This window comes from Zootoca vivipara, chromosome 16 (assembly GCF_965207765.1).
Source record: "Zootoca vivipara chromosome 16, rZooViv2.hap1.1, whole genome shotgun sequence".
In the NCBI taxonomy this organism is placed as follows: Eukaryota; Metazoa; Chordata; class Lepidosauria; order Squamata; family Lacertidae; genus Zootoca; species Zootoca vivipara.
The window spans coordinates 11,126,227-11,154,215 of record NC_142599.1 but is presented as its reverse complement, the minus strand read 5'-3'; the positions used below and the strand labels follow the sequence as shown (position 1 = coordinate 11,154,215).

Genomic DNA, 27,989 nt, shown 5'->3' with positions numbered 1-27,989 from the left:
AGCAGTTTTCATGAGTAAACTTTTTAATCCTTGACATTGCCACAAAAAAGGTTGGAAGAACTATTTGCCCACCTTCTTTACAGAAGAATATCCCAGAGGAGGAGACTAGGCCTTATTTAGCAATACACAATCCTCAGTTTTCCACATCTATCCTAAGAACAGACTATTCTCCAACTCCCAGTGTTTTGTCTCTCTCTCTCTTACAGAAGGGAGGTGAAGCCTGTACTTCAGAGAGGTTAAAATATGCCAAACCATTTACAGTTTTTAAACATCAAGTAAACTTTTAGAAGTTAACACATTAACTAAAAAATATCACCCGGCCAATCCATACAATTTGCTTTTTTGCTTTTTTTGCTTTTTTAAAAAAAGGACTAAAACATGTAAGAGTATGTAATACCCATGAACAATGGTGCTCTTCAATACTTAAAAGAGCATATTAAAGATTAAAGGTCAATTCAGCCCCACCAACATTGGCAATATTAATTATTTTCATTCTTTTAAAAAAGATACAGCGTATGCACAAAAAACCCTTTTCATTCCATTGCAATACTTCAATCGCCTAATGCATAGAAAAAGTAGATTTAGTGTGTATATATGTGTGTGTGAGAGGAGTGTGGTGGCATCAAATTCACAGCCCTCTGATGTGCAGCACAGCCGATTGCTTCAATTTCTTTTTACTCATAACATGGTTATTGATGTGCCCAGAGCAAGAATATACATGCCTAATGTGAACCATTACAAGTCAAGTATAAAGCACCATTTTTTCAGGGGAGTGAGGAGCCCATAATTTTCAACCCATCCAGCAATCAAAAGAAACTCTTTGCTGGATGCCAATTCTGAATACAGGAAGAAGCAACAGGGAATGCAAAGCATGCCCTGGAAACAGAAGTGCAAGGGGCTCCCCTTTTTCACATATGCAAAAAATGTGCTCACACGCACATGCTGAGCTGAAACAGAGACCAAACAGCTGGAAATGCTCAGCCTTAGAGGATTCCGTAACTGCAGACTTTTACACTATTCCCCCCCCCCTCAAGCTTTAAACACAAACACACACAACAGAAAACTCAAGTGTCAGAACTGAAACTAAATGCACATTTTCCATTTGTCAACTGCAAGGATTATTCCAGACCAGCTTTCCCCTTAAAAATAGGCCATTCCATACTATTTTGTAGGTACTAAACAGGCATCTTAAAAAGCCACCCATTCTTCCTGCAAAAGCTTTACAGATCCAAGTTCAAGATATACACTTCACTCACCCTCTTCATCCCCAATATCATATACTCGCATTGCTAAATGTTAGTAACTCCCCCACTGATTGTGAGCTTGCAACTTGGCAAGTTATAGGCTGCAGTTTAAGTGAATCCTGTTACCACAGAAGAGATTAAGTGCAAGCTGCTAGATGACCTAAAACCAGAAGATAATTCCACTTTTAGTCTCCTGACTGCATGTTTGAGTACTCTCCCACAAAAAAAGTTCTCTTTATAAAGAAGAAAAGGTTAACCCCCTACTTCTGGCATGCTAATGTTTGTGATTATGGGAGAAGCATTGAGACATGGAAGTCACCATTGCAACCTGAAATGATACATGCTTGGAACAGCGTTACCCAAATGGATTATCCCAATTATAACAAACTTGTCCTTATGCTCTGGACTGACTTCTACTCTACCAAGTACAACAATACAGATATGCAGACACGTAATTGGGTACTATTACATAATTTATAATATTGCATATTTGTCTATCGTTTTCCTGGGTAAGTTTTAGGTCAGTTGGGTTGGGAAGCCTGTTTAAGCAAGGACTGCTCTAAGTTTAAATGTATACATGAAGAAAAAGCTGTTATTTCCCTTCTCAAGCACCATGCTATTTCCATGGCAGTAAGCTGCTTCTAGCCCTCTGTTGACGACAGTTGCCAGATTTGTGGTCCAGCACACCAGCAACAGTTCTTTAAGTGTAACATCTGGAGAGTTTGAGTTAAGACAACGGCAGTAATCGACTAAAAACATTCTTTTGTCCTGTGTATGTCTTCACCCTTTGCTTTCAGAATGAAATCCAGCAGTAATTCTGATTTCCCAAAAGGTAATGTATTTTACATTGTGCAGTATTGCCTTTTGGTCTTTCCAATGCCAGCACACCGTTAACATTATTTCAGGAAATGAAAGCACCACATAGTCCAAGAATACAACTTGACATCAGGCTGGGCTTGGGAATCTGTTTCAAACTTATGGTACTGATAACATAGAAACCACTTCCCTGTAGCAATTTCCCATGTTGGACTGGAGATGTGTAGGAGAGGTGGAAAGGACCTAAAAAAGTGTCACAGGCCAAATTGCAGTGGATAGACATAGCATGTGTTCTCCCCATCCTGCTCTCCTGCATCTTCAAGTCGGGGAAGTGGATACAGTTGTACTTTGGTTCTCGTACTTAATCCATTCCGGGAATCCATTTGACTCTCGAAACAGTTAAAAAACCAAGGCGTGACTTCCAATTGGCTGCAGGAGCTTCCTGCACTCAGTCGGAAGCCGCGTTGGATGTATAGCTTTCGAAAAAGTTCAAAAACCAGAACACTCCTGGGTTTTTGGTGTTCAGGAGCCAAAACATCCAAGTTCCAATGTGTTTGAGAACCAAGGTACGGCTGTACAGGGAATTGGCTCCTGCACCACTAACAGGATTTATGGACAGGGTCCCCAGATTGTGAACCCAGACTTAAACCTACTAAGCCATGTTTAGGATGCAATCTAGAGCATCCAGTCAATCGACTGCATCAAGGTTTAAGGGCACTCCACTTAAAATTTTCCTATGGCTACAGTGAGCAGGCGCTCATTATGTTAGGTTGGCGTTTTCGGGGTGGGGTGGGGTGGGGAATAAGTTTCTATTACAAATGGTTTGGGTGTGGTTAGTAAACCATAACACTTTGGAAGCTCTATGTTTTTAAAGCCAGGAGTGAAAGAACAACGTTTTTACACACTTAAAAGTGACAAATCCTTTTGTAAATGCCTTAGACCCACCCTTAAAGGACACTTGGGTAGGCAAACATCCTGGATTAGCCTGTTGGCTTTCTCTTTGGGTGAGTTCCCACATTACTGTTTTAGGGTATGGGAAGTTAATGTGTTGCACCATGCCCCATTATTACAAAAAGGAAGACTGTGCTCTTGGCATTATTAAATCTACCCGTACCAGCACATTGATGTTTTTAAAAAGCAATCTTATGTTGTAAAAATGTACATTGCAAAGCATCATCTAGTGTATTGCTGAACAGCGGCATTGCTAATTTAGCAACATAATTCCAGAATTTGGGGGGGGGGGGCGGGGCGCCTGAGGAAGCAACTTATTTCTACATCCTACACTGCTCAAGGCTGCCTTGATCCAACTGTTACAATCTGCAGCATAATTTGCAAAGTAGAAATGTATTCATGCACAGATAATTTCAAAAGGCAATTCCTGATTTCAAAGGCAATTCCTATTATTTGTACTGCTTTGTGTGTAATTCTAAAGTCAAAAGGAGAGCTTAAAAATGCTTAGAATAAGATGCGCGATTCTACCACCATGCCTATCATATAAGCAGAGACAAAAACAACTTTCCTCTATGTGTAATGAAAAGAACGCAGGAAATATAAGAATAAGGGGAGGTCCAATCAAAATAATAATAATAAAAATTCTACTGACAGCACCAGCAACTAAAAGTTATTGACTTTGCTTGGATTGCGCCCATTCCGTACAACAACCTAGAGATCACCTTTATGGTCTAGGTAAGGAATAACAAGTCTCCAGTGTAACTGGGTTATAAGTAGGGGACAGCAAATGTCAACAATTGGAGGGGTTGCTCTAAAATATTACTTCCACTTCTCTCCCAATGGCTGTTAAAAAAGAAAAGAAAGACTTGCATGAACACATTCGCTTTGTAAAACGAGGTCCAGGATTGCTGTTATTTTGATCTCAAAAGTCCAATGGTTGTCAAAACAAGAAGGTGACTGTCTTGCTATCCCTCTGGTCCCAAGACTGAAAAGCAAACGTATCTAAGGGGAGGAGAAGGGAGCAGAGCCTCAGGGATTCCAGGAAGAAGAGTTTGGATTTGATATCCCGCTTTATCACTACCCAAAGGAGTCTCAAAGCGGCGAACAATCTCCTTTCCCCTCCTCCCCCACAACAGACACCCTGTGAGGTGGGTGGGGCTGAGAGACTTCAGAGAAGTGTGACTAGCCCAAGGTCACCCAGCAGCTGCATGTGGAGGAGCGGAGATGCGAACCCGGTTCCCCAGATTACGAGTCTGCCGCTCTTAACCACTACACCACACTGGTAAAAGCAAAAGACCTGACCAAAAAATAAAGAAAATAAAAAGAGATTGCTCCCATTTATCTCATCACCACCACAAATAAAAAGGGTACATTCCAGCTGCGCTGATTGGGCATTGCAGCACTCAGGAGCAAATGTTGCAAGAAAGGGCAGGGTATCACAAGTCGCCCCTGACAACTGGATAGGCCAGGCCAAATCCAGCTGTGATCTTTTTGACAGCCATGTTGATTGAAGGGCCATGCAACCAATCGCCTTAGCAAGACCCTGTAGACACAGCCCCAACTGTCCTCCACTACACCACTTGGGTGGAGTGGGTAACTACTGCTGCCCATCTGTGTGTCAAGAAGGAGCTTATCGCTTGCCTAGCAACTTTTTGCACCCACCCTGTAGTCCTACTTCACCCCACAAACAATAGCTCTCAATATATTTGAACAGCGCAATTACTGCCACACAGCGTAGACTCCCCCTACTTTATTCAATGCCATTAGAATCCTTCAGTCCAATGATGATGTCATTAAGTCAAAAACATGATGAAGCAGGGGCAGACTAATCATGAATGAATTGCTTGTTCCACACTGTCTATTGAAGGAAAAGAAAAGAAAAAAAAGACACTGACCTGCTCATAAACTGTGAAAAATGTTTTACAAATCAAAAATATACACCAGAGCATCTGATGTAAAAAGAGTTACCAATTCCCTGCTATGAGGGAACAATGAAACAATAGCTGTACGGTCAGTATTGCAGATTTAATTTTCCCCTCCTTTCCTACAGGCTGCGAGTATTCAGGCCAGTTAAAAAACCTTCAGTTTTTGAATCGTGTTTGTTCACAGATGTGATTGAATTTCCTGGAACAACAAAAGACTTGAGTTAAAATTTAGAAAACATAAGAGAAAACAAGCAAACAGTTGATGTGATTTGTTTTGGCAAAGTTGTTGAGCTTCTTCTTCTTTGGCGGATGGGCGGGCGTTTTTGAGCTGCTTTTAATGAAATTCGCCTTCCGAATTCTGGATTTTCCTGGACACAGTTTCCAACGAACAAATCCCACCTATCTCACCATTTTATAATCTTGAGTGCTATCCCCCACCTTTTGTTTTAAGTCAAGGCTCGCATTTTTAGGGTGGTTAATGTCAAATTTAAAGAAAAACACTATTGCCCCCACCCCACATGTGAACTGTTGAAACTGTTTATAGCCCCTGGGCAGATTTCTGGGCAGCTCATGTTCTTATAATGTTCAAAGTGAGCTAGCACTGTCAAGTTTCCTTCCCACATTAGATGGGAAGTTTTTGTTGTTGATAAATTAATATTAAAACATACTATATTCAAATTATTAGCTGTTTTGAAATAATGCACTGGTTTGAATGCAACACTAAACATAGAATTGTGCTATGTGAATGAGTTTACCTGTAGTTTGCTCTGTAGTCCAAACTTAGGCAAACTGTGGTTAATGTTAACTTAACTATGATTAATTCAAAGTTGCCTGGTTTCCACTAATCACATTTGAAACTAAACACAGTTTAGGGTTTCAGTGACATGATAAACTGTGGTTAAAGCAGAAACTTTCTATCACCTTTTTGTAGCTCTGCACTGGAAGACAGGAGAGCAGGCACGCAAGCCCAAGGAGACGCTGGTTTTATTCTTGCAACAGGGTTTAGTGCAATTTTTGAATGCAACCAATATCTAATACCTACACGGGGCTGCCTTTGAAGAGTACTCTAAAACGTCCATTGGTCCAGAACCCAGCTCCCAGAGTGCTGACTGGGCTTAGGTGCACAGAGCATATAATTCCAGTGCTGGAGTAACAGTTAGCATCATGAGAGGGAAATGATCTCTCATCAGAAGTATAGAAAAAGTTGTGCATACGGTTTTTTCTGGTGGAACCATTACCCTGATCCTGAAATGCACACAGATTTATGTTCTTATAGAAAAGTAATGAGGGGATGAGGGTAGGGGCAGGGGCAACTCACATTGCGTGGTGAGCTTTGACCTGAGTCCGGCAATTGCGCCCCCAATAGCAATCAGGGCGTGATGTGACAGCCACTGTAAGAAAAAAACAACACCACATTTGATGCACAATTGATGTTAATTAAAAGCAGAGAGATTTGAGGGCCGGTGGGTGGGGGAATCAGTCAATCAATGTTGTTGTTCTAAAATAAGGTCTGGAAAATTATTTGGTAGCAAGTGCAAAGCCATGTAAGTAGATTATCAGTTGGGGGACCAAACCAAACAACAACAATATGTATACGTGGAAATTATTGAAATTTAACAAGATATACCCGGTAATAGAAACAGCAACAGCAACATGTATTTTAAAATACGGATACTTAATGCTAGCATAGTGCATGCTAAGCTGTTACTGAAGCGTATGCACATGGGTTAGTCTTGTCCTGGAATTTTAACACACACCATACAGTAAATATAGTCCTAATGCAGAGCAAACTGAATAGCCCTCCAAAACATTTGTATTGTGGAAGAGAAATAATGGGAGAGAATTACTGTAGGTTTCTTTTGCCCTTTGGTACAAGATTTAAAGATTCTCTCTACAATGAAAATTGAGTGACATACTTTCCAGATCACATATGAGAGGGGGAAAGTTGTGAACGTGGGTTAGGGTCTGGCAGTCCTCAGCCATCTAAAACTGCTCAGAGTACTGCTGCCGTTACCTGCCCTTTCCAACTTCAGAATAGTAGCAACTTTATGTAGGTGTGGCACAGCTAATTGCCATCCCAAAATGCAGACTGACTGGCGACTGAATCGCTCAGGAAATATAAATAGAAATATTTAACCAATGCTTCCAATTTTATTTAAAACTGATTTATTTCTAATGTTGTTTGTTGGCTTTTGTTATAAACCAGGGGGGAAAGGTGGGGAATAAATGAATGGGTGGGGAATAAATGAATGAATGAATGACAAAGACAGTTTTTCCATACCTGGCAATTCAGTAACAGGAATATTCTGCCTGTACTGATAAGCAAGCTCTCGGAAGCTGCGGAGGCCACAACAGTAACAGAGAACAGTTTCTCCAGTAATGCGGTAATCTGGAGGGCAGAGGAGAATCAGAGTTGCAGATAGTCAGGGGCCAAAAAAGCCATTTCATGAAATATTCGAAAAAGGCAGCAATTCGTCAAGAGTTCATATGCTTGCTGTAAGTTATCTGAAAGGCCTTGGTGAACTGAAAGGTGGTGAAAGGACCACAAAGATGGTGTCAGGCCAACGTCTCTGGGAAGGCTATCCCATAACCAGAGTGCCACCACTTAAAAGGCCTTTTCTTCTGGCAGTTAGCCAGTCACTTCACCTGGTGGAGATAGTTGCGGAACAGGGTTTCTGAAGAGGATAGGATCAAGGTTTGGGTAGGTACAAATGGGGAAATGTAATTTGCTTCCCTGAAAGCGCACAACACAGAAGATAAGCCTCTGGAAAGCTCAAGTCAGAGAGAAAAGATGGGGCTTACCTGGTAAAATAAAAACTCCTCTTTGAAGAGCTAGGAGACTTTCGTTTAACATATTTTTCCATGTTAAACCCCTGGATGCCAGGTAATCCTCAGATGAGAGAAAAGGGTAGTCAGCAGCATGTAAAAGAGATCCACTAAACAACTTGACCCACCCAACCACCCCATGGAAAGTAGTAAAAATGTATTCTGCAAACTAGGTTAAGCAGTTATAGTCTGTCAACTGATATACTTTAAAACTGAATATACCTTTAGAATGTCCGATTCATAGTTATTGCCATTAAGGACGCCATCTAAACACTTGTCACCAAGATTTATTTCTGTAAGGAAATGAAAAAGAGAGGGAAAATTATCCTTGCTCTGAAATACCCAAGAGGCGTCTTGTCTTTTCTCACCGCAAGGATGACCTTCAGTGCCTAGAAGTCATGATTTCAAGCTCACAGAACTGGAGTACTGGCTTCACTGAGATCAGAAGTATTAGTTTCCATGTCAAGGGCTGGAAACTGGATGCATGGGAATCCCCTCCTGCAGAAGGTAACACGCTCAACCAAGGGATAAAAAGTGTCTATCAACTGCTACTAGCCACAATGGCTATGTTCTCCCTCCACAACTGGAAGCAGGGAGCCTCTGAATGGCAGTTGCTGGGAGTCACAAGTGGGAGAGTGCTGTTTTGATCACGTCCTGCTTTCAGGCTTCCCATAGGCATTGGGATGGCCACATTGAGAACAAGATGGAGCAGACAGACCATTGGCCTGATGCAGCAGGACTATTCTTAGGTTCTCAAAGAGGATGCCACTAGAGTCCACATTAGGGATTGTGCTTTGCAGCATTGTCAGACAGATCTTAGAATGCATGAATAGAAATGGGAACATTATAAATGGAAGCCATCATGGATCTCATTCATGGTTCTCTACACCCTAAATCATGAATCTACCCTGCTCAGGGTCTTCTGTGGAGCACAATTTAGCTTTGTTTAGGAAGCCTTTTAATGGGCCTCGATTTCCCAGAGACCAGAAGCCTCCACCTGCCTGCAGAAGTTGCCAGCTCCAAGAATATTTATCAGTGCACGCTACAGGAATGCCTGCTTCCAACACCTGAAGTGCTCTTTCCCACCTGGAGAAAGGCATCACTGTCAATGGTAAGCCACCTCTTCCTGCACAATTTGTCTGAACCAGTAACCTCCACAGGGGCACAGAGGCTTCTCTCCATTGGGTGAGTTTAGTAAAATATTACAGTCTCAACCAGGACTGTGTTTTAAAATATGCCAAGGCCAACTTTGGTTGTGGAAAAACACTTTAAAGTTGATTACATTTACCAAGGTATGTATCAAACAGCTTAAGAGAAATTTCATGTGTTTGCTAATATTGCTGGGAGCCAAATTGTCTCAGCTTCCAATGGTCAGTGCTCCCAAATTCCTCAAGAGTTTTTGAGAAAATTCCATCAATAGCAATTCCTCCAACAGCAAAAAAAAAAAAAAAAAAAGACTCCTGGAGCGAGACAGTGGTCCAACCTACCACAGAATGGTGCCAAGCAACCAAAACATGCCACTCGAGTGCAACCCCAGTACATGTGACAGAAGGGTTGGAGACAGATGGTGCCTGTGAACACAGAGAGCAGAGAACATGTTGTGGCATCAGGCATCCAGAATATCAAGTAGTAAAGGACCCCAAATTCCTTATTAGCCATCAATGAACACACTTCCATTATATCTGTTGCATACAGTGAGTATCTTCACTCTCACTCAGCCAGTCAACCAACCACTACTTATAGGAAGTTGGGGGTGAGCATACAAGTAGCACCTTCCCTAAGTGACATCACTTCCTGATCAGCCAAGTAGAATAATTGGAAGTGGAAAGAGGGGAGGCAGAGGACCAGAAACCAAGGGAGGAACAACTCCCTTAAGGATGGGAAAGTGGTGCTCTGCAGTGCTCTTCCTACAGCAGGAAGAAAAGGCGAAACTGCACTCACCCCACTGGTGAAAAGGAAGGGCTTACATTCCTTCTTCAGTTCTTCCTACTGCACATTCCCCCAGCTCCCTTTACATAAATATATCCACAAGTAGCAGCCACCCACTATTTGAATCCCGAAGGAATTCTTGCACTGCCACGTGAGGGGAAGAAATTGGGTGGTGATATCTATTTAAACATATAGACTGTCCTGTTGCAAAGGTACACATCGTCATTAATTTTTTTTTTAAAAAAAAACAGAATACTTCCCAACCCTTTGCCGGCTTAACTCTGCTCTCATGCCTCCATGGCAGAACCCTCCAAAAGATAGCAGTTTGGAACAAACAGCAAAAGTGCCTAACAGAGAAGGCAACCGACTCGTAGCTCACATTGCTGGGGGGCGATATGCGGATTCTGTTCACGCTCCGCTCTGCGGTCTGGCATCGGCTGGAAACAGCAAGTGCATATCACGTGGCTTCCTTGAGAAGGACATACGTACTCCTGGACAGCTAGGTTGGGAGAAAATGACAGGGAGACACAGAAAGAGTTGGAGTGAAAACAGGGCATGGACAGTGAGCTTCATAGAATCTCAATGGTCAGGGTCAGGACCAGGGGCCACCCAATCCAGGGTAAATCAGACTTTTATGGAATCCTTTCTGCATCAACCGACAGCTCTGTGCAACTGGCCCGAAAGCCCTGTTTGTTGCAGATGATTTGATCTTGATTGTTTAATTTCTATCTCATTTAATATATTAAAAATATCTCTAAGCCATGTACAAAAAACTGAAGCAAAAACAGCCAGCTTAAACAAAATAGAAAGTTAGGGGTAATATAAAGTTACTAATATATAATTATCAATCATATTATCACTTAATAGAAATTCATTAGTCCATCTAGCTCAGTACTGTGTCCCAGCAGCAACCCAGGATTTCAGATAGGGAATCCCCCCCCCCAGTTGGTTCTAGAGATGCTGGGGATTGAACCTGGGACCGAGTTGTGGCCCTTCCCTGTAGATTGATCCAGCTGTTTGCTTGAAAGGTAGACCTATGAAAAATCAATATAACACCCTTGGCTAAGAATGCCAAGAAGCTCAAACATGACACTCTGGCTATATACACTTTTCCATGGGGAACAAGTTAACTGGTGATTACATCCTGACTGGCCTGGGGTAAGAGCCCATTGATAGTGTTGCCCCATTACAATGGAAGGAAGGAAGAGGAAACCTATTGGGGAGCAAAGAACTTGTCAGGCTAGACACAGCAAGAAGGCCTCATGTTGCCACCCACTGACTGCATTCTTTCCCCACACTGACCTGTTGGAAAGTTGGCAGAGGTAGATGGTGCATCCCCTAAGGACTGCCGGGCTTCCGTTTCTCCTTCCTGGCCCGGGGAGGCAATGGCCGTAGCGGGTTGCCGACGATACCCCGGACACTGTCGGCACACAATGTATGGCTGACTGAAAAGACGGGTGCAGGTAGGTTATTGGAACTTGTGTGAAAGCCAATGTGAATTCAATCAGATTCAAGAGCCCCCACTGGACTGGGCCAGGAATTCCCACATCTTGTTTCCAACCGTGGCTTCTGAGAAACATTAGGAAGAACTTCCTGACAGTAAGAGCTGTTCGACAGTGGAATTTGCTGCCAAGAAGTGTGGTGGAGTCTCCTTCTTTGGAGGTCTTTAAGCAGAGGGTTGACAGTCATATGTCAAGAATGCTTTGATGGTGTTTCCTGCTTGGCAGGGGGTTGGACTGGATGGCCCTTGTGGTTCCTTCCAACTTTATGATTCTATGAAACTCAAGCCGGGCATGAAGACAGCAAAGCTGAATTACAGGATAGCGAAAGGTTATAAGAGGCTCAAGTTTAAGAGGGGCATGACCCTGACTGTCTAATTGGGATGAAAACATCGAGTAATCCTGGCACTCTTTAATAAGCAGCACACAGGTGAGATGTGGGTGTGTGAGAGAGATTTCTTTCATGGCTTTTGTGGACCCTTTCAAGAGCAGAAGGCTGAGTAGCTCCTGCAGCAGCAACAGCATCTAAAGCCCAAAGAGAGGAATTTTTTTACATCACTGGCCCCCTTCAAGTGCCATGTTGGGCAGAAGATTCCTGCGTTGCAGAGGGTTGTACTATATGACCCTTGTGGTCCCTTCCAACTGTACAATTCTATGATATAATGCCCAGGATGAGAAGCCAATATACCCCTGAACATCCATTATGGGCAACAATAGTGAGAGAAGAATACTACCTTCATGTCCTCCTTGTGAGCTACCCACACACCTCAAGCTGGTCACTGGGAAGAACAGGCTGCTGGACTAAACTGACTTTTAGCATGATTCAGCAGGGCCCTTATCTGTTAAGTTTTCCTCTTACTGTTAGCCACCTAAGATGTATGTAGGCAGGCAAAAAAGTGGAATAGTAATCTTTCAAAGCGGAGGTGGGGAACCTAGTTCAGCCCAAGGGCCACGATTTTTCATGGGAAGCCTCCTGGGGGCCGCATGCCAATTGGTGGTGAGTGGGGGCAAAAGGAAAAAAAACAGCAGGCCAACAGATGCAATTCTTACCTTAGTAGAATCCAACCATGCTTACAATAAAAAAACTTGTGTGTGCGCGCACACACGCACACGCGCGCGCACACGCGCGCACACACGCGCACACACACACACAGAGTTTACTCTGTCAAGGCAAGCAATAGATATCACAATTCAAGGGCAAATTCTAGGCAAGCAAAGGCACTGAAGGAGTCAGCATGGCCTGAGAAGTGCCTCAAAGGTAGATTCAAAATTTCATCCTGGTAGCAAGTCCCACCAAAAAAAACCCTATTGCCACAAACATACTCACCTAATATCAGAGGATTCGCTATCTACGTCAGACAGTTCCAGCAGATCTTCAGAACTTCCTTCTTCATCCGAAAGGGACCTTCGCACCTTTGGCTGAAGCATGTCTTGAGTGATTTTGTTCCGGGCATCCATGCTTCGCACATCTTCTTCACTGCGACACTTATCTACAAACAGAGGAAACTTGACTAGCCTTTTGACCAGGAGTCGGTCCTGAGCTGCACAGGCTCCCATTCAAAAATGCATCTATGTTCATTTTGGAGTCACAGAACTTTCAAGGAATCCAGGAAGTCCTCTATGCTGGCTCTTAAAGTGGCTTTCAGTTCAAATGCATGTAAGAAGAGGAGGAGTTTGGATTCGATATCCCGCTTTATCACTACCCTAAGGAGTCTCAAAGTGGTTAACAATCTCCATTCCCTTCCTCCCCCACAACAAACACTCTGGGAGGTGAGTGAGGCTGAGAGATTTTAGAGAAGTGTGACTAGCCCAAGGTCACCCAGCAGCTGCATGTGGAGGAGCAGGGAAGCAAACCTGGTTCACCAGATTACGAGACCACCACTCCAACCACGTTGGCTCGTAAATAGTTACAAAAGTGAGAGACAAGTATGCCATTGTTTTATGGCCACTGGCAGTTAGTATCACAGCCCAGGTTTCCAGCTTCCCCCTTTGAACCAGAGATGTGGAACTTCTGGGCCCTCCAGATGCTATTAGACTCCAACTCCCATCATCCTTGACCGCTAGGTGAAGCTGATGGGAATTGGAGTCCATAAGGTATCCTGTCTCCACTCTAAATGGTAGAAGGAGCTATGAATGGATTATTAGTATTATGATTTATTAGATTTATATACCGCCCATCACCACAAGATCTCAGGGCGGTTCACAGGATAATGGGGTTGGCTGGTGATAAAGATACCAGCTGCTCTTCAATCTGCAGTTTTCTGGTGCCTGGCTGGAAACTGATAACCTAGCCCATTTTGCAGTCTTTTCTCTCCAGGCGTAGCAGAAACAGATGCATTTAGAATCAGGAACTGGCCAAGGATGGAGACGTGTGTTGAATCAAAGGTGAACTGTTCCAGAAGCTCTGCAAATGCCTTCTTGGTAGTCAAGATAACCCCACAATCAATTGCAGTTGTTGTAATAATGAACTTGTGTATGTTTATATTCACTTGCTTTGATATAATTAACTTGCTTTGATGTTATCCTTATCTGTGGGCTTGGGTGCTGGGCTCTGAGCCCAGAAAGCAGAACTATCAGTAAGTCTTGGATAGTTGCCACCTACATCAGGGTTCTCCAAGCTTTCCTTGCCTCGGGCCGGTGTCTTCAGCGATGATTGCGCGGCGGGCCGGAGGGCAGGGGAGCATGCGCCCACATGCTATTTCTTGCGCACTTCCGGGAGCACCGGAAATAGCTTGTGTGCATGCGCATGGGCCTCCTCCGACCCATATGTGCACCGGAAATAGCGTGTCCTCCGACCTGGAAGTGGGTCCCCACACAGCTGGTAAGAGCGGGTAGCAGGGGTTGCCGCAGGCTGGATAAACGAGTCCATTGGGCCTTATCCGGCCCCCGGACCGTAGGTTGGTATCCCCTGACCTACAGCCTCTAAGGCATGGGTAGGCAAACTAAGGCCCGGGGGGCCAGATCTGGCCCAATTGCCTTCTAAATTCGGCCCGCAGACAGTCTGGGAATCAGCATGTTTTTACATGAGTAGAATATGTCCTTTTATTCAAAATGCATTTCTGGGTTATTTGTGGGACCTGCCTGGTATTTTTACATGAGTAGAATGTGTGCTTTTATTTAAAATGCATCTCTGGGTTATTTGTGGGGCATAGGAATTCGTTCATTCCCCCCCCCCCCAAAAAAATACATAGTCCGGCCCCCAAGGTCTGAAGGACAGTGGAACAGCCCCCTGCTGAAAAAGTTTGCTGACCCCTGCTCTAAGGGTCAGGTGGATTGATGAGAGGTTCTGGCCAAACTGATGTGTGCTGCTTTGTGTATAAAGGATGGATAAATGCTTGAGAGTGGACAAGCCATCTCCTTTCTGCGGTCTCACATCTGTAAAGGCTGGGAGACCTGGAAGGCTGCTTTGCTGTGAGTCTACACCTTTAAGAAAGCACTAGAACTCATCCCTCTGCTGTTTTTGACACCCTTCTTTAGTTTCCCTGCACCCAACCACTCCACAAGACAACCCAAAGAAATGGCCCAACCAATGATCTGGAGAGTGGTTACCTACATTATATGATTAGCCCTGTGCCCTACCCCTCCCTTTGGCAATATTTCACTGTTAAAAGAGCTGCAGCCCTTGAGCTGGTGCATGCAAAGCCTAGCACTAGGCATACTGGATCAGGCTACAAGACTAGTACATACTCCACCTGCCCCTTACATAGGAACAGAGGCATAGGCATGGGCAAGCCCTGTTCAATCATTTGGTATGGGCGGGTATTGAATGCATGGAAGGGGTTTCGGAGAATGTGCCTGGCTGGTCCTGCATTCTGGATTTTGACTCGCATTCCACCACCAATCCACACACCCATCTAGCCAACACGCAGATTGCAACAGCCTCACCGATGCGTGCCTATCCACATAAGGGTGCACTTGGGACGGGCTCAATTCATGGAGATGCAATTTCTAGTGAACCAGGGTTCACCTCACTGTGGAGGGAGCCCTATTTGAATACACCCACATGCGCACAGATTGATGCCAATCGTGTCGGCCGAGGGGTATGGTTTGTATGCACGTCAGTGTCTGGGGGTGGCGCTAGCCAAATTCTCAGGAGCCCCTTGACATGTTTGGTACCCTCAGCTACTAAATGACTGAATAAATTCACTGTGTGCAAGTGGAGTCGACTCACTATTTCCAAATGAATGCAGCTCATCTTGTTAGCCTGTACTTGATTACAGCACTATAGTGTTTGCCCCCACCTCCAACTGTGGTCTCTAGTGTGACCAATTTTTAGATTACAAGCTCCTTTGGGCAGGGACTTGTCCTCCCCACCCTAAAGATCCAAGTAAATCTATTGTCAGCATCAACAACAAATATCTGCGGACAGTTTTCCACTTGCCTGGGTGCTGGATGAGGTAAGCTTCCACCAAATTGTTCAAAATATGGTTTTTACAGATACGTTCCACCGGACAGCGGCAAGTTGGACAGAGAGAGGAGCGTTCCATCCATCCTGAGTAACAAGCAGCACAGAAAGTGTGCATGCAGGGCTGCAAGCTGGAGAGAAAAGGGGAAACCTTGATATGAAGAGGAGGAGGAAGAGGAGGAGGATGTGCCTACAATCAAATGTGGTATTTCTCATTCTATGCAAACCATGGTTTCCAAAGTGTTCTCTCAAGTCATCAAACTGTGGTTTGACCAAACTAGAAAATGACCCATTAAGCTGATAATGTGCAGGCAGGAGGAAAGGGGAAGAGTAAGTGTGCAAATGCAAGGCTTCCTCCCAACACACCAAACCATTGTCTGCAGGATCAGAAATGTCACATCTCAGGCTGTGTTTATACTCCTGCTGGCTGTGTGTTCACCGATTTCGCAGTGCTGCATTTTTAATCTGTGTTCGCATGACCTTCTTCAAAATGCATAACATTATCCCATATGGCTTTTATCCACATAATCAAATGCCAGCAAAGGTTCTGGGCTTTTATGTTGGCTCCAAATGCGTTTGAACACTTATGGAGAAAGGAATCAGTTCAACTTTCCTGAAATCAGTGACAGCTTTGGCCACATCCACACCACACATTTAAAGCACCCCTGTGCCACTTTAACAGCCACGACTTCCCCCAAAGAATCCTGGGAATTGTAGTTTGTCAAAGCTGCTGCCCTCACAGAGCACTTGTAACAAACCTCAGTTCCAAGAATTCCCCGTGACTAATAAGACTGCTTTAAATGTATGACGTGCATGGGTTAGAGGAGCTTTGATTCTACTCAGTCTTGCCTCTCTGCGCTCTGCTGCTGGAGGCGTTTCTCTCCCCATCCTCAACCTTCTGTTTGGTGCTGAAACAGACAGCTCTGCTGCATTGCTCTCAGGGCAGCAGAACCATGGAATATGGTTGGCGGAGCGGGTACGGTGGCTCGGAATGCTCATTGGCTTGCGGAACTTATGCAACAAGGGATGGATGCGGAGAAGGTGTTCTGAAGGAGCCAAGAGGGGCTGCACTTTCAGGGGCAGGAGAGCAGGAAGAGAAGAGAGGAGAGCTAGGGAGGCCGCTCAGAAAACTGGGCGGTGAAAGGAAATGGGATGTGGGGATAGGAGGTAATTGGAAGCAGGACTCAATACATCCTGCAGTATACCAATACCGAATTCCTTTGAGATTGCATGTGTGTGTGCTTCTCAGCGCTCCCTCTCCCACCAGCAAACATTTTCTCTCACTGGAAGAAAAATAGCGGGGGGGGGAGCAAGTGTGCGGGGCAGGGGGGGGGGACTGTTCCCCACCACTTCCCCTTCTCACCTGTCCCTAATGAGTTTTCAATCCTCCGCCACACGCATACTCTGTAGGAACTCAGCAGTGAACTGATTCAAACACATTGGCCTACTGCCATTACTTCTGGTCTGGCCCACAGACACCAGGTCCCCCCCTTACCTGACACAGTCATACAGCAGCTCTTGGCAGATGATGCAGGTGAGTGTTTCTTCCATTTTGTCTGGCTTCACATTTGGTGACTTCGTGTCTTCTGTCCCTGTTTTAATTGCACATTCGTTTGGAGGAATCACCTGGAGATATGTGCTGGCGTCGCCAGCTGCAAGGGGCGGGAGGGAAACACACATCACAGCGCTGGGCACACACAATGGAACCCAAGACATTGTTGCTCAACAAACAAGACGCTGCCCAAGTCTTCCCTGCCCATTTTGAAGGCGTGGAGCTTCTCCGTGTCCTGCAGGGGATCTTCCCAGGCTAGGCTGGGGAAACAGCGGCCCTCCAGACCGTTGGCCATGCAATGGTTCCAAAGGGCATTCACTCATGGTAGTGGGGGGAAGTGGTTAAAACTGCCTTGCAGAGTTTGGCACCTTTCAGCTGGGTTGCAGAAGTTACACCAGGAACGGGTTTCAGGGAAGGGAAGATAAATTGCATGGAAGTTGTGGGGGGGGGGTAAGGGACAGTAAGGAATGCCCAAAGTTGCTAGGACGGAAAACCAACCAGATCTTGGACCACAGCCCTCTTAAAAAAAGAAGTAACAGTTATTTATTAACCTGCTTTTATTTTCTTCCTGGCAGGCTCCAGGGCTTCCTCTTCATCCCTGCTTTTCAACTTGGGCATAGCTGACACGGTTTTCTCTTTATCCCCTGAAGAAGTGTCAGAAGTTTCAGTATTTACATTGGGCTGCTTGTGTTTAAGTGATGCTTCTGGACCACATGGTTCCAAGCCAGGCAGGGAAGGTGCAGGAATAAAGGCGTACGGTTGCGACCCTGCCCCCCCAAAAAGAAAGAAAGAAAGGGAAGCGCAGCACATCAGCAGAAAGCGTTGCTCACTGATTGAACGCAAAGCGTTCCTGTACACAAGGGCAAGCAATGGCAGCTATGGTATTTATTGTTTGGTTAATATAGAGGGGTAGAACTGCCTCCTATTATAATGGATGTACTTGCTTGGTCTTGGGCAGGGGGTCAGCAAGGTTTTACTTACCTGGGCCAGTCAAGTCCCGCGGAGATCTCTGTGGGCTGGACCACGTGTGCGTGCACGATTTCAGGCGTCAGCGCATGCACAGACGTGATTTCCGCCGCCGTACTGCAGCAGTTTAGCGCAGCGCGTGGCGACTCGTTAAGCAGGCGGCTTGGTTCGGGGGGTGGCTTGTGGGCCGGCTAAATTGCCCCCATGGCCCACTTGCAACCCATGGGCCGCAGGTTGCCAACCCCTGGTCTTGGGATATAAAGAAAACCTAAAAAATAGCACTCCTCCTCCTTCTCCAAAGACTATTCTGGATTTCCACCCCCAATTTTTGCACAGCTTAGGCTTCAGCAGGAAGGCCAATGTGAAATGATCATTAGACACATGGGGCCAAGTGAACTGGGAATTTACCAGATGTTGAGGGATTATCCTGCTCCATGGATATGGACTCAGCGAGAGAGGTAGAAGCAGCATTAAAGAGGTTCGACGTGGAAGTGGATGGCTGTGGTTCGTCATAGCTAGCCTGGTTAGCAGACGGTGGCAATGCCGCCGAGGTCCCATCTTCGCTTTGTCTGGTACTTGAGGTATCTTTGGTCATATGGCACATGCTTTTGACAGTGGCTTCTGCAGAGGGGAAGGGAGCAAGGGGGAACGTGTCTCTGGGGCTGCCTCAACAGCTCAAGAGGCTTAGAGAAATCTCTGTTAACGGGATTCTGCAGAGCCGGGCAGCTTTAAAAGGGATGCAGCTAATCTTCACTGCTCATTCTCCCCTGCCTCCGCTGGCCTTGAGCTAATCGCTTTTACTTACCTACTGGCTCATTAGCTGGGTCCTGTTTTGGATTCAAGGATTCATAAAGATATGCAACATCTGAAGAGAGAGAAAATTGGTAAGGCCAATGGTTCCCAAACAGGTAAGAAGTTGAGCTAGCTGGAAAAGGCCAATGGCCAATCTAGTCCAGCATCCTGTTCTTAAACCAGATGCCTATGGGAAGCCCACAAAAAGGACTTGAGTGTAACAGCACTTTTGCCGCTTGCGATTGCCAGCAACTGGCATTCAAAGGCAAACTGTGTCCAGCAGCTAAGGCAGAACATAATCATCATGGGTAGGAGCCACTGAGAGCTTTATCCTCCACAAATTCGTCTAATGCACCATTTTAATGCCACCAAAGTGGGTGGGCCATCACTACTTCCTGTTAGAGTTCCCTAGTTTAATTACAGGTTGTATGAAGAAGTCCTGAATCTTCCAAGGAAAGATGGGTCTCTCCCTAAAGACAATTGTCTGGGGAGGTTCAGATGCCTCCCCGACACTCCCTCTTCCATTTCCAAAGTGCATCATTTCTTAGGCAGGAGGCAGTCTGCTAACCCAGTTTCCCTGCTTCCTCCCAACCAGCGCCATTGCAACAGCTCTGTGCTTCACTTATCGTTAGCGCTGGAATCTATCAAAAGCCAGTGTGCTCTAGTGGTGAGAGCACTGGCATAAGAGTGGGTAGGCCCAGGTTCACATCCCTGCTCAGCCATGAAGCTCACTCCATGACCTTAGGCCATTTACACACACACTCTCTCTCTCTCTCTCCCTCATCTACCTCACACAGTTGCAGTGGGGATGGCAAGACAACCCTCATGTTTTTGGTCATGTGGCCCTACACCTTTCCTTAATGGCTAGGCTTTTGGCCCGGGAGTACAAGAGAGTACAAACAGATGCATCCCATATAAGCTTCACTTGGAGAAATACCGTTTGTTCTTTCATTTGTTTCTGCGCACATGCACACACGCTAACCCAGGGGTGAGGAACTCATGGCCCTCCAGATTATGTTGGACTCCAACTCCCATCAGGCCCAGCCAGCAGGGGGGCCGGGAATTGTAAGCTGGCAACGTCGGAGGGTGGCGCCAGCACAGGTTCCCTCTTCTTGTTCTAACCCAGTGATCTCCCACCCATCAGCCCCTGTGCCAAAGAAGCCCATTAAAAAAAAGAAGCAGCAGCAAAATCCCCTTACTGTTTTCTGGCTCATTTTTCCTGTAAATAACATAGATCACATCGCCAGTCTGTAATGGGCAAGTCTGCTTCTTCACCACCTTCTGTTTGTTAATAACCGTTCCATTAGTGCTATAAAATATAAACAAGGCCTTCTGGTGAGTAACAAGGGAGTAGGTGCGGGGTGGGCTACATAAGTGTCTAACCAGAAACCTGAAAGAAACTCTGAGGGTCATGTAGTCCAACCCTGCTGCTCATTGCAGGAATCTTGCAACGACAACATCCCAGATGGTTATCCAAGGCTCTGCTTAAATACCTCCAGTGGGGAAGAGCCCACCACCTTCCGAGGAATCTCCTTTAAAGCTGCTTATTCACAGATAGCATAGACGGAGAGAGGACTGAGCAGGCACAGAGCTCACCTGTTCACAATCCTCCCCACTATGCCAAGATGTACTTTATTTAAGCTACTGCAATTGTTATATCATATGCTGGGAAATGATATAGAACGAATTGAAAAGGATGTTTAAAATAATGTTTGTAAAAAAATTTATAGGGACAGAACTACCTAAACCGTACAGAAACTTATTCATGTATGCTACTACAGCGGCAAGAATGTTACTCACCTCAAAATAAAAAGAAGCAGAAGTCCCAGCAAAGGAAGAATGGATAAAAAAAACTTATGGAATATGCAACAATGGAGAAACTTACCAGAAAAATAAGAAATCAAGATAACAAACTTTTTATAAAAGAATGGAAATGGTTTATTGAACGTTTACAGATAAATTGTAAACAGATAAGAACATTGGCAGGATTATTGTAATAACCTGCAGTTTCATAAGAATATATATTTAAAGTAGATGAATAAATGAATAACGAATTAAGTTAATTTGGATATGCAGAAGATATTAAAAATAAATTTAAGGAACTGCAGAAAAAGGGGGAAGGAAGTCAAGTTTTGAAATGTTAAAATGATTGTAAAATTATTGAAATGTATAAACCTGAAAAGCATAAATAAAATTTAAAAAATAAACTACTGTGATTGTTTCTAAATTGGCACCTATACAGTATAAGTCAGCATGTGCAAATCTGTGCCCTCTTTAGTCCTTTTTTTTTAACAATGTGTCTCCTCTTCTTTAGTTATGCCTAAACTGGCCACCCTAGTTGTAGTCAACTAATACGATTACTATTTTATTTTTTTACTTGACAGGTCATGATTAACTTTCAGGGGGAATTTTAAAACATTCCTATTCACCCAGGTATTTTGATGGTTGAAAGATAACTGTTCCTGGCAGCCTGGACAATTATTAAACTGCAAGAGCGACAGTTTTACATGATTTAGATTTTTTAAATGTTTAAATTGCTTTTAAATGTTTTAATCTTAGTTTAAATTGTAATGTTCTATCACCCAGGCTCTTTGGGGAAGAAGGGCAGGACGTTGTCCTCAGAACAGCAGCAGTTCTTGCACACAGTGATTAATATCAAAGTCTGGATGATAAAGTCTATCTAAGAAAAACAAACGGCCATTGCTGCCATCGGGTGGACAAACCCTGTCTTTACAAGATACTGAAGGGAAGGTGCTAGAATTGGGTAAGAAGAGCTGCCCCTAAACAGCAAGGAGGAGACAGAGGGAACCTCACGCATAAAATTCTGCCCCCCCCCCACAGCATCCACATGTTATCTTCCTCATCAAAATGACATCCTGTATTATATCCATCCCCATTTAATATAGACTTATGCAAGAAACCTGACAAATAGAAACTGTAAATCCAAATTAAAGTCTGGGGAAAATATGGGATGGCATTTTAATGAGGATAATATAATTACCGAACAAAAAACCCCACCCTTGCTCTGCTCCCTCCTCTTCCAGAGCTTTGATCTCAAAGAAGCCCGCTTGTCTCAGCCCCATGGGGTCCCAGAGAGTCTAATACCAAGAACTGGGGAACACCAGAGTTAACACACTTTTTACTCAATGCACAATTTAACAAGATGCAAACTGGATTTTGTCACTGGGGTGTGAAGAAAGGTAAGCAACTTTGCAAGACAAGAGAGACCTTGTTAATTTACAGTTGCTGATTAAGGGAAAAGTGGGGGAGGGAGTTGCCAAGTGAGGAAAACAGTTTGCTAGCCTTTCTGATGCAGAAAGCAGGAAACCTTTTCCCCAAACTGGGAAACTGCAAAAAGGGGCATTGCTTTTGCATAACGCTCCCAATGCTACTTTTATGGGCCTTCTAAAAGAAATTGTATCCCCTCCCCTCAAACATAAGAGACTCCCAATTCATGTGCAAAATAATCCAAGTACTACTTTTTTACAGAAAGCTGTTGACTTTCTGCAGTAAAAATGCAAATTAAAGCTGCTTCCTAAACAGAGAATTGGGGGTGAGGGAAGATGCAAGAGAAATATAGAACAGGTATCTCAGCTAAATTTGGAAACATTTCTCTTGCTTATTTTTATTAGCATTACAGCTTGATCCTATGCATGTTTGTTCAGAAGTAAACGCCAGCTCCTTTAATGAAACTTTCTCCCAAGCAAACATGTATGGGATAGTAGCTTTAATTAGGCTACCCAACCTTGTTTTAGTAGTGCTGGAAAGCTAATCATTTAGCAGCAACCAGAAAAGCATGGCCAATGGTCAGGGGTGGCAGGAGCTGTGGTCAAACAACATTGGGAGGGTCAGAGGTTTCCCACCCTTGCTCTAAAAAGCACTGATGGATCTTTAAGATGGAAAGACAAGGATCCCATGCCCATTCATGTAAATCTGGGCTTCAGCTGGATTGAGTTCTGACAGCTCCAGCATAGCTGCCAAGTTATCCCTTTTTTAAAGGGATTTTCCCTTATGCTGAATAGGCTTCCTCGCGAGAAAAGGGAAAACTTGGCAGCTATGAGCTCCAGGTCGCCCTGAGTCAGGTTGGTTCACCCAGAGTGATTACACATGTGTCTGTGACTATTCCATACCTACCCTACTTGTAAGTGTTCCAATTACTAATGCTCTCCATCAAATCTTTTATCATCCTGCCAGCAAAACAGATTGTACTTTGGCTGCAATAATGTTGGCAGCTTGCTAGCTACAAAAGCCTGTGAGACCTCTTACTCTCTTATGGCCTGTTTACATTTTTAAATGGCTTCTGTATGCAAGCAAAGCAGACACATCATGAAGATGATGTCGAAATAGTTGAACGGATTACTTCAAAGAGAGGCGAAGTCACAAGTCATGCACACAGGATACAGCTTAGTCAATGCAATCCCTTCTTGTGAACTTCTTATAAGTTTTATTACAATCAAGTTGATATAAATTATATAAAAAGAAAAACAAGAAATAAAGTCAATCTTACAACATTCTGTGCATTCAGATACTCCGAAAAAAATATAGTGTGCTAAAAAAGAGAGGCAGCATACCAACTATATATTTAAAGCACATGGCTTACCCCAAATAAATATGGGATGTGTAGTTTACAAGGCTGCAATTCCCAGCACCTTAAACTAGTTTCCGGGGTTCTTCAAGGGAGGTCATGTGCTTTCAATGTATAGCAGCTTCTCTCTTTATTTAAAAAGTGTATGCAACCATAGAGAGACAACCCCCTTCCCACAACAACAAAAATCAACATCAGGGAAGTTGGCATGGAAATCCCTTCCATAGAAACAGAACACTAGAAATAGTTAAAAGCTCTGACGTCACAAAAGGGGCAGGAATTAGTACCAGAGGGTCTCAACCTTGTGGCAACCTAAGGAGCAATCGAGTCATCTCCCGTCCAAGGAACCTTGGGAACTGCAATCTCAGTTAACAATTTTAAGGACTAGATGATGGGATAATCACTATCCTCACAAAATTACAGTTTGCATACGGAAAGCACATTAAAAAATAAAACATGGTCCCGAGAGAGAAATGGGATGCAGAAAATAGCAACATATTGCCTTGTAGTCAAATAAGAACCACCAGGACACTCCCCCATGAACACTAACCAAACATTTTACTCAACAGAACCAGGCAGGGAAAGCAGAAAGGGCTCAGGCAAAACTGACCTGGTATCCTCCAGTGATACTTGACCAGATTCTTCATCCACCCTTATTTTACAGTGATCTCCAGATACCAGTTTGTTGCCAGGAAAGGACAGGTCGCAACCTTTGTGACAAAGATGTTAGTGTCATTAGATTTGCAGATATTCCTGGAAGAATTCGGCCTTACTGAGACCATCACAATTTCTGGGATGCTCACACACAGGGTATGAGAAGGCTGGCCATCCCCTTTTATTGGTACCCACTTTGTGCTCCTCAGGGATATACTGCCTCTGCATATGAAGTTTCTATTCTGCTATCACAGACGATTATTATTATTAGTAGTAGTATTAATTGAATTTATACACCACTTTATAGAGACGTGGATGGCGCTGTGGGTTAAAGCACTGAGCCTAGGGCTTGCCGATCAGAAGGTCGGCAGTTTGAATCCCTGTGATGGGGTGAGCTCCCGTTGCTCGGTCCCAGCTCCTGCCAACCTAGCAGTTCGAAAGCACGTCAAAGTGCAAGTAGATAAATAGGTACCGCTCCAGCGGGAAGGTAAACGGCATTTCCGTGCGCTGCTCTGGTTCGCCAGAAGCGGCTTTGTCATGCTAGCCACATGACCTGGAAGCTGTACGCCGGCTCCCTCGGCCAATAACGCAAGACGCAACCCCAGAGTCGGTCATGACTGGACCTAATGGTCAGGGGTCCCCTTTACCTTTACCCCTTTACCACCTTATACCTGGGTGTCTCAGGGCAGTTTACAGAATAAAATCAAGATATAAAACAACAAAATACATAAAAAAACAACCCAATAGCCCATAATTTGATAGCCACCCTCCACAAATTTGTGACACGCATTTTCAAAACCAGGACAAGTTTTTCATATATCACCAGAAATTCCAGGATAGCCAGTAACAGCTTTCTCCAGCAACATACCCTCCATACTATGCCTCATTGGCAATGCTAGATGGGGCTGACGGGAACTGTAGTCTAAATTAGCATTTGGAGGGCGCGAGTTTGCAGAACACTGGTCTATACTATTTTTGTTCCAGAGATGCTGCTGCTGACTTACAAAGCTCAGCCCAACTGCTAGACCATCCCTGTCCCATCCTATCCCCAAACCCATCAGCCCTACATATCTAAGAGTACTTACCATGAAATAATTTCCAAAAGGATAGCAGTGTGTAAGTCTTCTGGCACATTAAAAGGCTAGCAAATTTATTATGGCATGTGCTATTCCATGAATGTGAATCAGCACAGGTGAGGTTCCCACCTCCTGAACAGAGCAGGCCACTGGTGATTATTGAGAGGGGAGAGTCAAGGCATGGAGTGCTCAGTGCTGTGTGGCAAAGCCAATCCAGTGCTTCTGCTGTGATGCACAATGCCATGCTTTCCCCTCTCAGTAAGTGCCAGCTTACCATTTTATTGAAAAGCCAAGAGAGCAACAGAATCCCATCTATGCCACCTCACTGGTCACTGCTGAGCTCATTCTATGATGTTTTAGACTCGGTCTAAGGTGCCACAACACTCTTTTGACCATGAAGTAAGTCCCACTACATGTCTGAGGACTTATGCCAAGGAAATATGTGATCAATCAGGCTCTGAAAGGATCTTACCATCAGAGAACATACACCATCCAAAGGTCACATGCACACCACACATTTAAAGCACATGGGTTCCCGCAAAGAATCTCAAGAACTGTATTTTTATTAAGGGTGCTGGGAAGTTAAGTAGCTATGGTGGGGTAAAATACAATTTCCACACTACATAATTTTTTTTGGGGGGGGGGAGCCATGTGCTTTAACGTACACGTTATTTGGATGCGTTCACAAGTGATCATAGTTTCTATATTTGTATTCATGCTTTTATGTATTTGCATTTGTATATCATGTGTGATTCTTCTTTAACATATATTGAAAGCAGCTTAAAAGGAAACTTTTCCTAAACTTTTCCTAACAGCATCTTACAGAGAAAGGCTTTATTAATTATATCAATGAAAGAGCACAAGTGGAAAAATTAAGTCAGAACTTGAATCCACATCAACAATTTTGACAGTTCATATAATGATTTACTATTCTCTCATACAAGCTGGAGGGTTTAGTACAACGTGCCTAACAACTACTTAGGCTGCAATTCTTTACGCAATTACCTGCGATTATGTCTAATGGGGCCTACTTCTAAAACAACATGTATCAGATTGCACAGTAAGCATCTTTCACTTTTTAATATAAAAAACTGAAATGAAAATAATGCCTTGCAAAAGCAACCAAATATTGCAGCTGTGAATCACAGAAAAATTGACTATTATGTCAACTTAGAAAAATGTATTACCCATGTTCTTTGGCTCAGTTTTCTTGAGAAAGTAAAACATGGAGTCCTAGCTTATTTTCCAAAACATAAAAAACAAAACAGCTTAGTGTACGAAACAGGAAGCCCGATAAAAACAGGCCCTTCAAAGGAAAGCTCCAAGTCTTTTGATTGTTGATGATTAACAAGAAACTAAGAAAGCCTTCTCAGCTCACCCGAAGAGAATACTACCAACAAAAATCCTCAACTGTGGGTTCCCTATGGCTGGGTAGAAAACTATAAACAAGGGAATGAACGATCAGCTTATGCATACCTCTCTGCCATCTTATAGCCCACACATCCACTGCACGACTATTTCTGGAACCATACCTTTTTTCCTCCCAATTGTCCACTCTTTCTTCAGCAACAAGAGGTGAGGCTCGGCTTCCTCTGCCCCCAAGCGGATCAGCTTTCCCCAAGGCTTCCGCTGCCTTTGCTGCTGTATTTGTCCTCTGACTTCCGAGTGCTCCATCTGGATTTACATCTGTAGAGTTTGGGACGGAAAGGAAAGTTAAGCGGCCGGGTGGGGGAAGTTTCATTTTAGCTCCATCTGCTAGCTTCTTGCAATTAAGATGTTTTTCGGGGGGGGGCGGAGGGGTTGGGGAGAAAAGCAGCATGCCAGTTACGACGAGAGGAAACAAGAAACAAACTCCTGAGGAAGCACGTGTTTGCAGTAAAATCTTACCGTCCGGTGGAACAATTCTTTTTAGGGGAGAGGAGGGAGCAGCTCGGTAGAGGTGCATTTTCACTCCCACCTGCTTCCCCACCTTCTGAGCAGTAAGTCAATGGGGGCTTAACACCCCCCCAAAAAAACTGTTTAGAATCTCAGCTTTAACCCTGTAAATTCCTCCCTAGAGTCTTCTCTCTCACACGCTCCCCACCCCCATGTCCTTTGGGCGGTGGGTGGTTCTTCCTCCTTTTTAGTTTCCTTTAGTTGCTCAACTCCTCCGCCTTCTGTTGCGTTTCTAAGTTTTTTTTTAGACAACGTCCCTTTAGGCTTAGAAATTGGGGGAGGGGGTTGTATTTGTGGAAGAAAAGCTTTCTTTTAAAAAAGGGTGGGGAGGAAAACGGGGAAGAGGAAGAATAAGAAATAGGGGCCTGTGCCAAATACCTCCCCCTTGCTGGCATCCAGGCTCCTCCAGAAGGCCTCTGCGAGGTCTGGGGGGAGAGCTGAGCCCGTGGGGTAAAGGGGGCCTTTACAAGGCGGGGGGGGGCTTTACAAGGCTTGAGGAACTCTTGCACAGCGCCCCATATTCACAGCGCCAGGATCCCACCTCCCTTCACTCCCCCACCGCCCAGCCCAGGAGGGAGAGCAGTGGGGAGAAGAGAGCCCCACTCAGTCCCCTCTCCTTCCTCTCCCCTTCCGCCCCCTGACCCAGCCCAAGAGGCTGAGCTCCCCCCCCCTCACACCCTGGCAGCACCAGCCCCACCAGCCTCTTACGCCCGAGTCCTGCCGCTGAGGCTGCTGCTGTCAACAGACATTGCCAGACCTCAGCTGATCAGGCCCTGGGCGGAGCTCGCCAGGCCTCTTAAGGCCAGCCATTGGCCGGTCTAGGTTCGAGCGTCA

The 27,989-nt window shown here is 44.6% G+C and overlaps 1 protein-coding gene across 6 annotated transcripts; it reads right to left on the bottom strand.

Annotated features, from left to right (window-relative positions):
• Nucleotides 1-5: 5 nt before the first annotated feature.
• CHFR (checkpoint with forkhead and ring finger domains) lies at nt 6-27,989 on the bottom strand. Of its 6 annotated transcripts, none has more exons than XM_035097854.3 (18): nt 27,864-27,989; nt 26,753-26,906; nt 24,101-24,200; nt 20,105-20,214; nt 18,919-18,978; nt 18,522-18,734; nt 17,699-17,914; nt 17,091-17,247; nt 15,572-15,726; nt 12,518-12,680; nt 10,994-11,136; nt 10,071-10,190; nt 9,250-9,333; nt 7,985-8,055; nt 7,739-7,826; nt 7,218-7,325; nt 6,255-6,327; nt 6-5,135 (listed from the first exon to the last, which is right to left on the bottom strand). In XM_035097854.3, exons 2-18 carry the CDS (start codon nt 26,892-26,894, stop codon nt 5,093-5,095), a joined length of 2,046 nt encoding a protein of 681 aa, XP_034953745.3. In that variant the 5' UTR covers nt 26,895-26,906; nt 27,864-27,989; the 3' UTR covers nt 6-5,092. The 6 variants fall into 6 exon arrangements, with proteins under 6 accessions (XP_034953745.3, XP_088515576.1, XP_034953746.3 ...); XM_088659450.1 differs by having other exon boundaries at nt 17,699-17,791; XM_035097855.3 differs by having other exon boundaries at nt 27,108-27,923.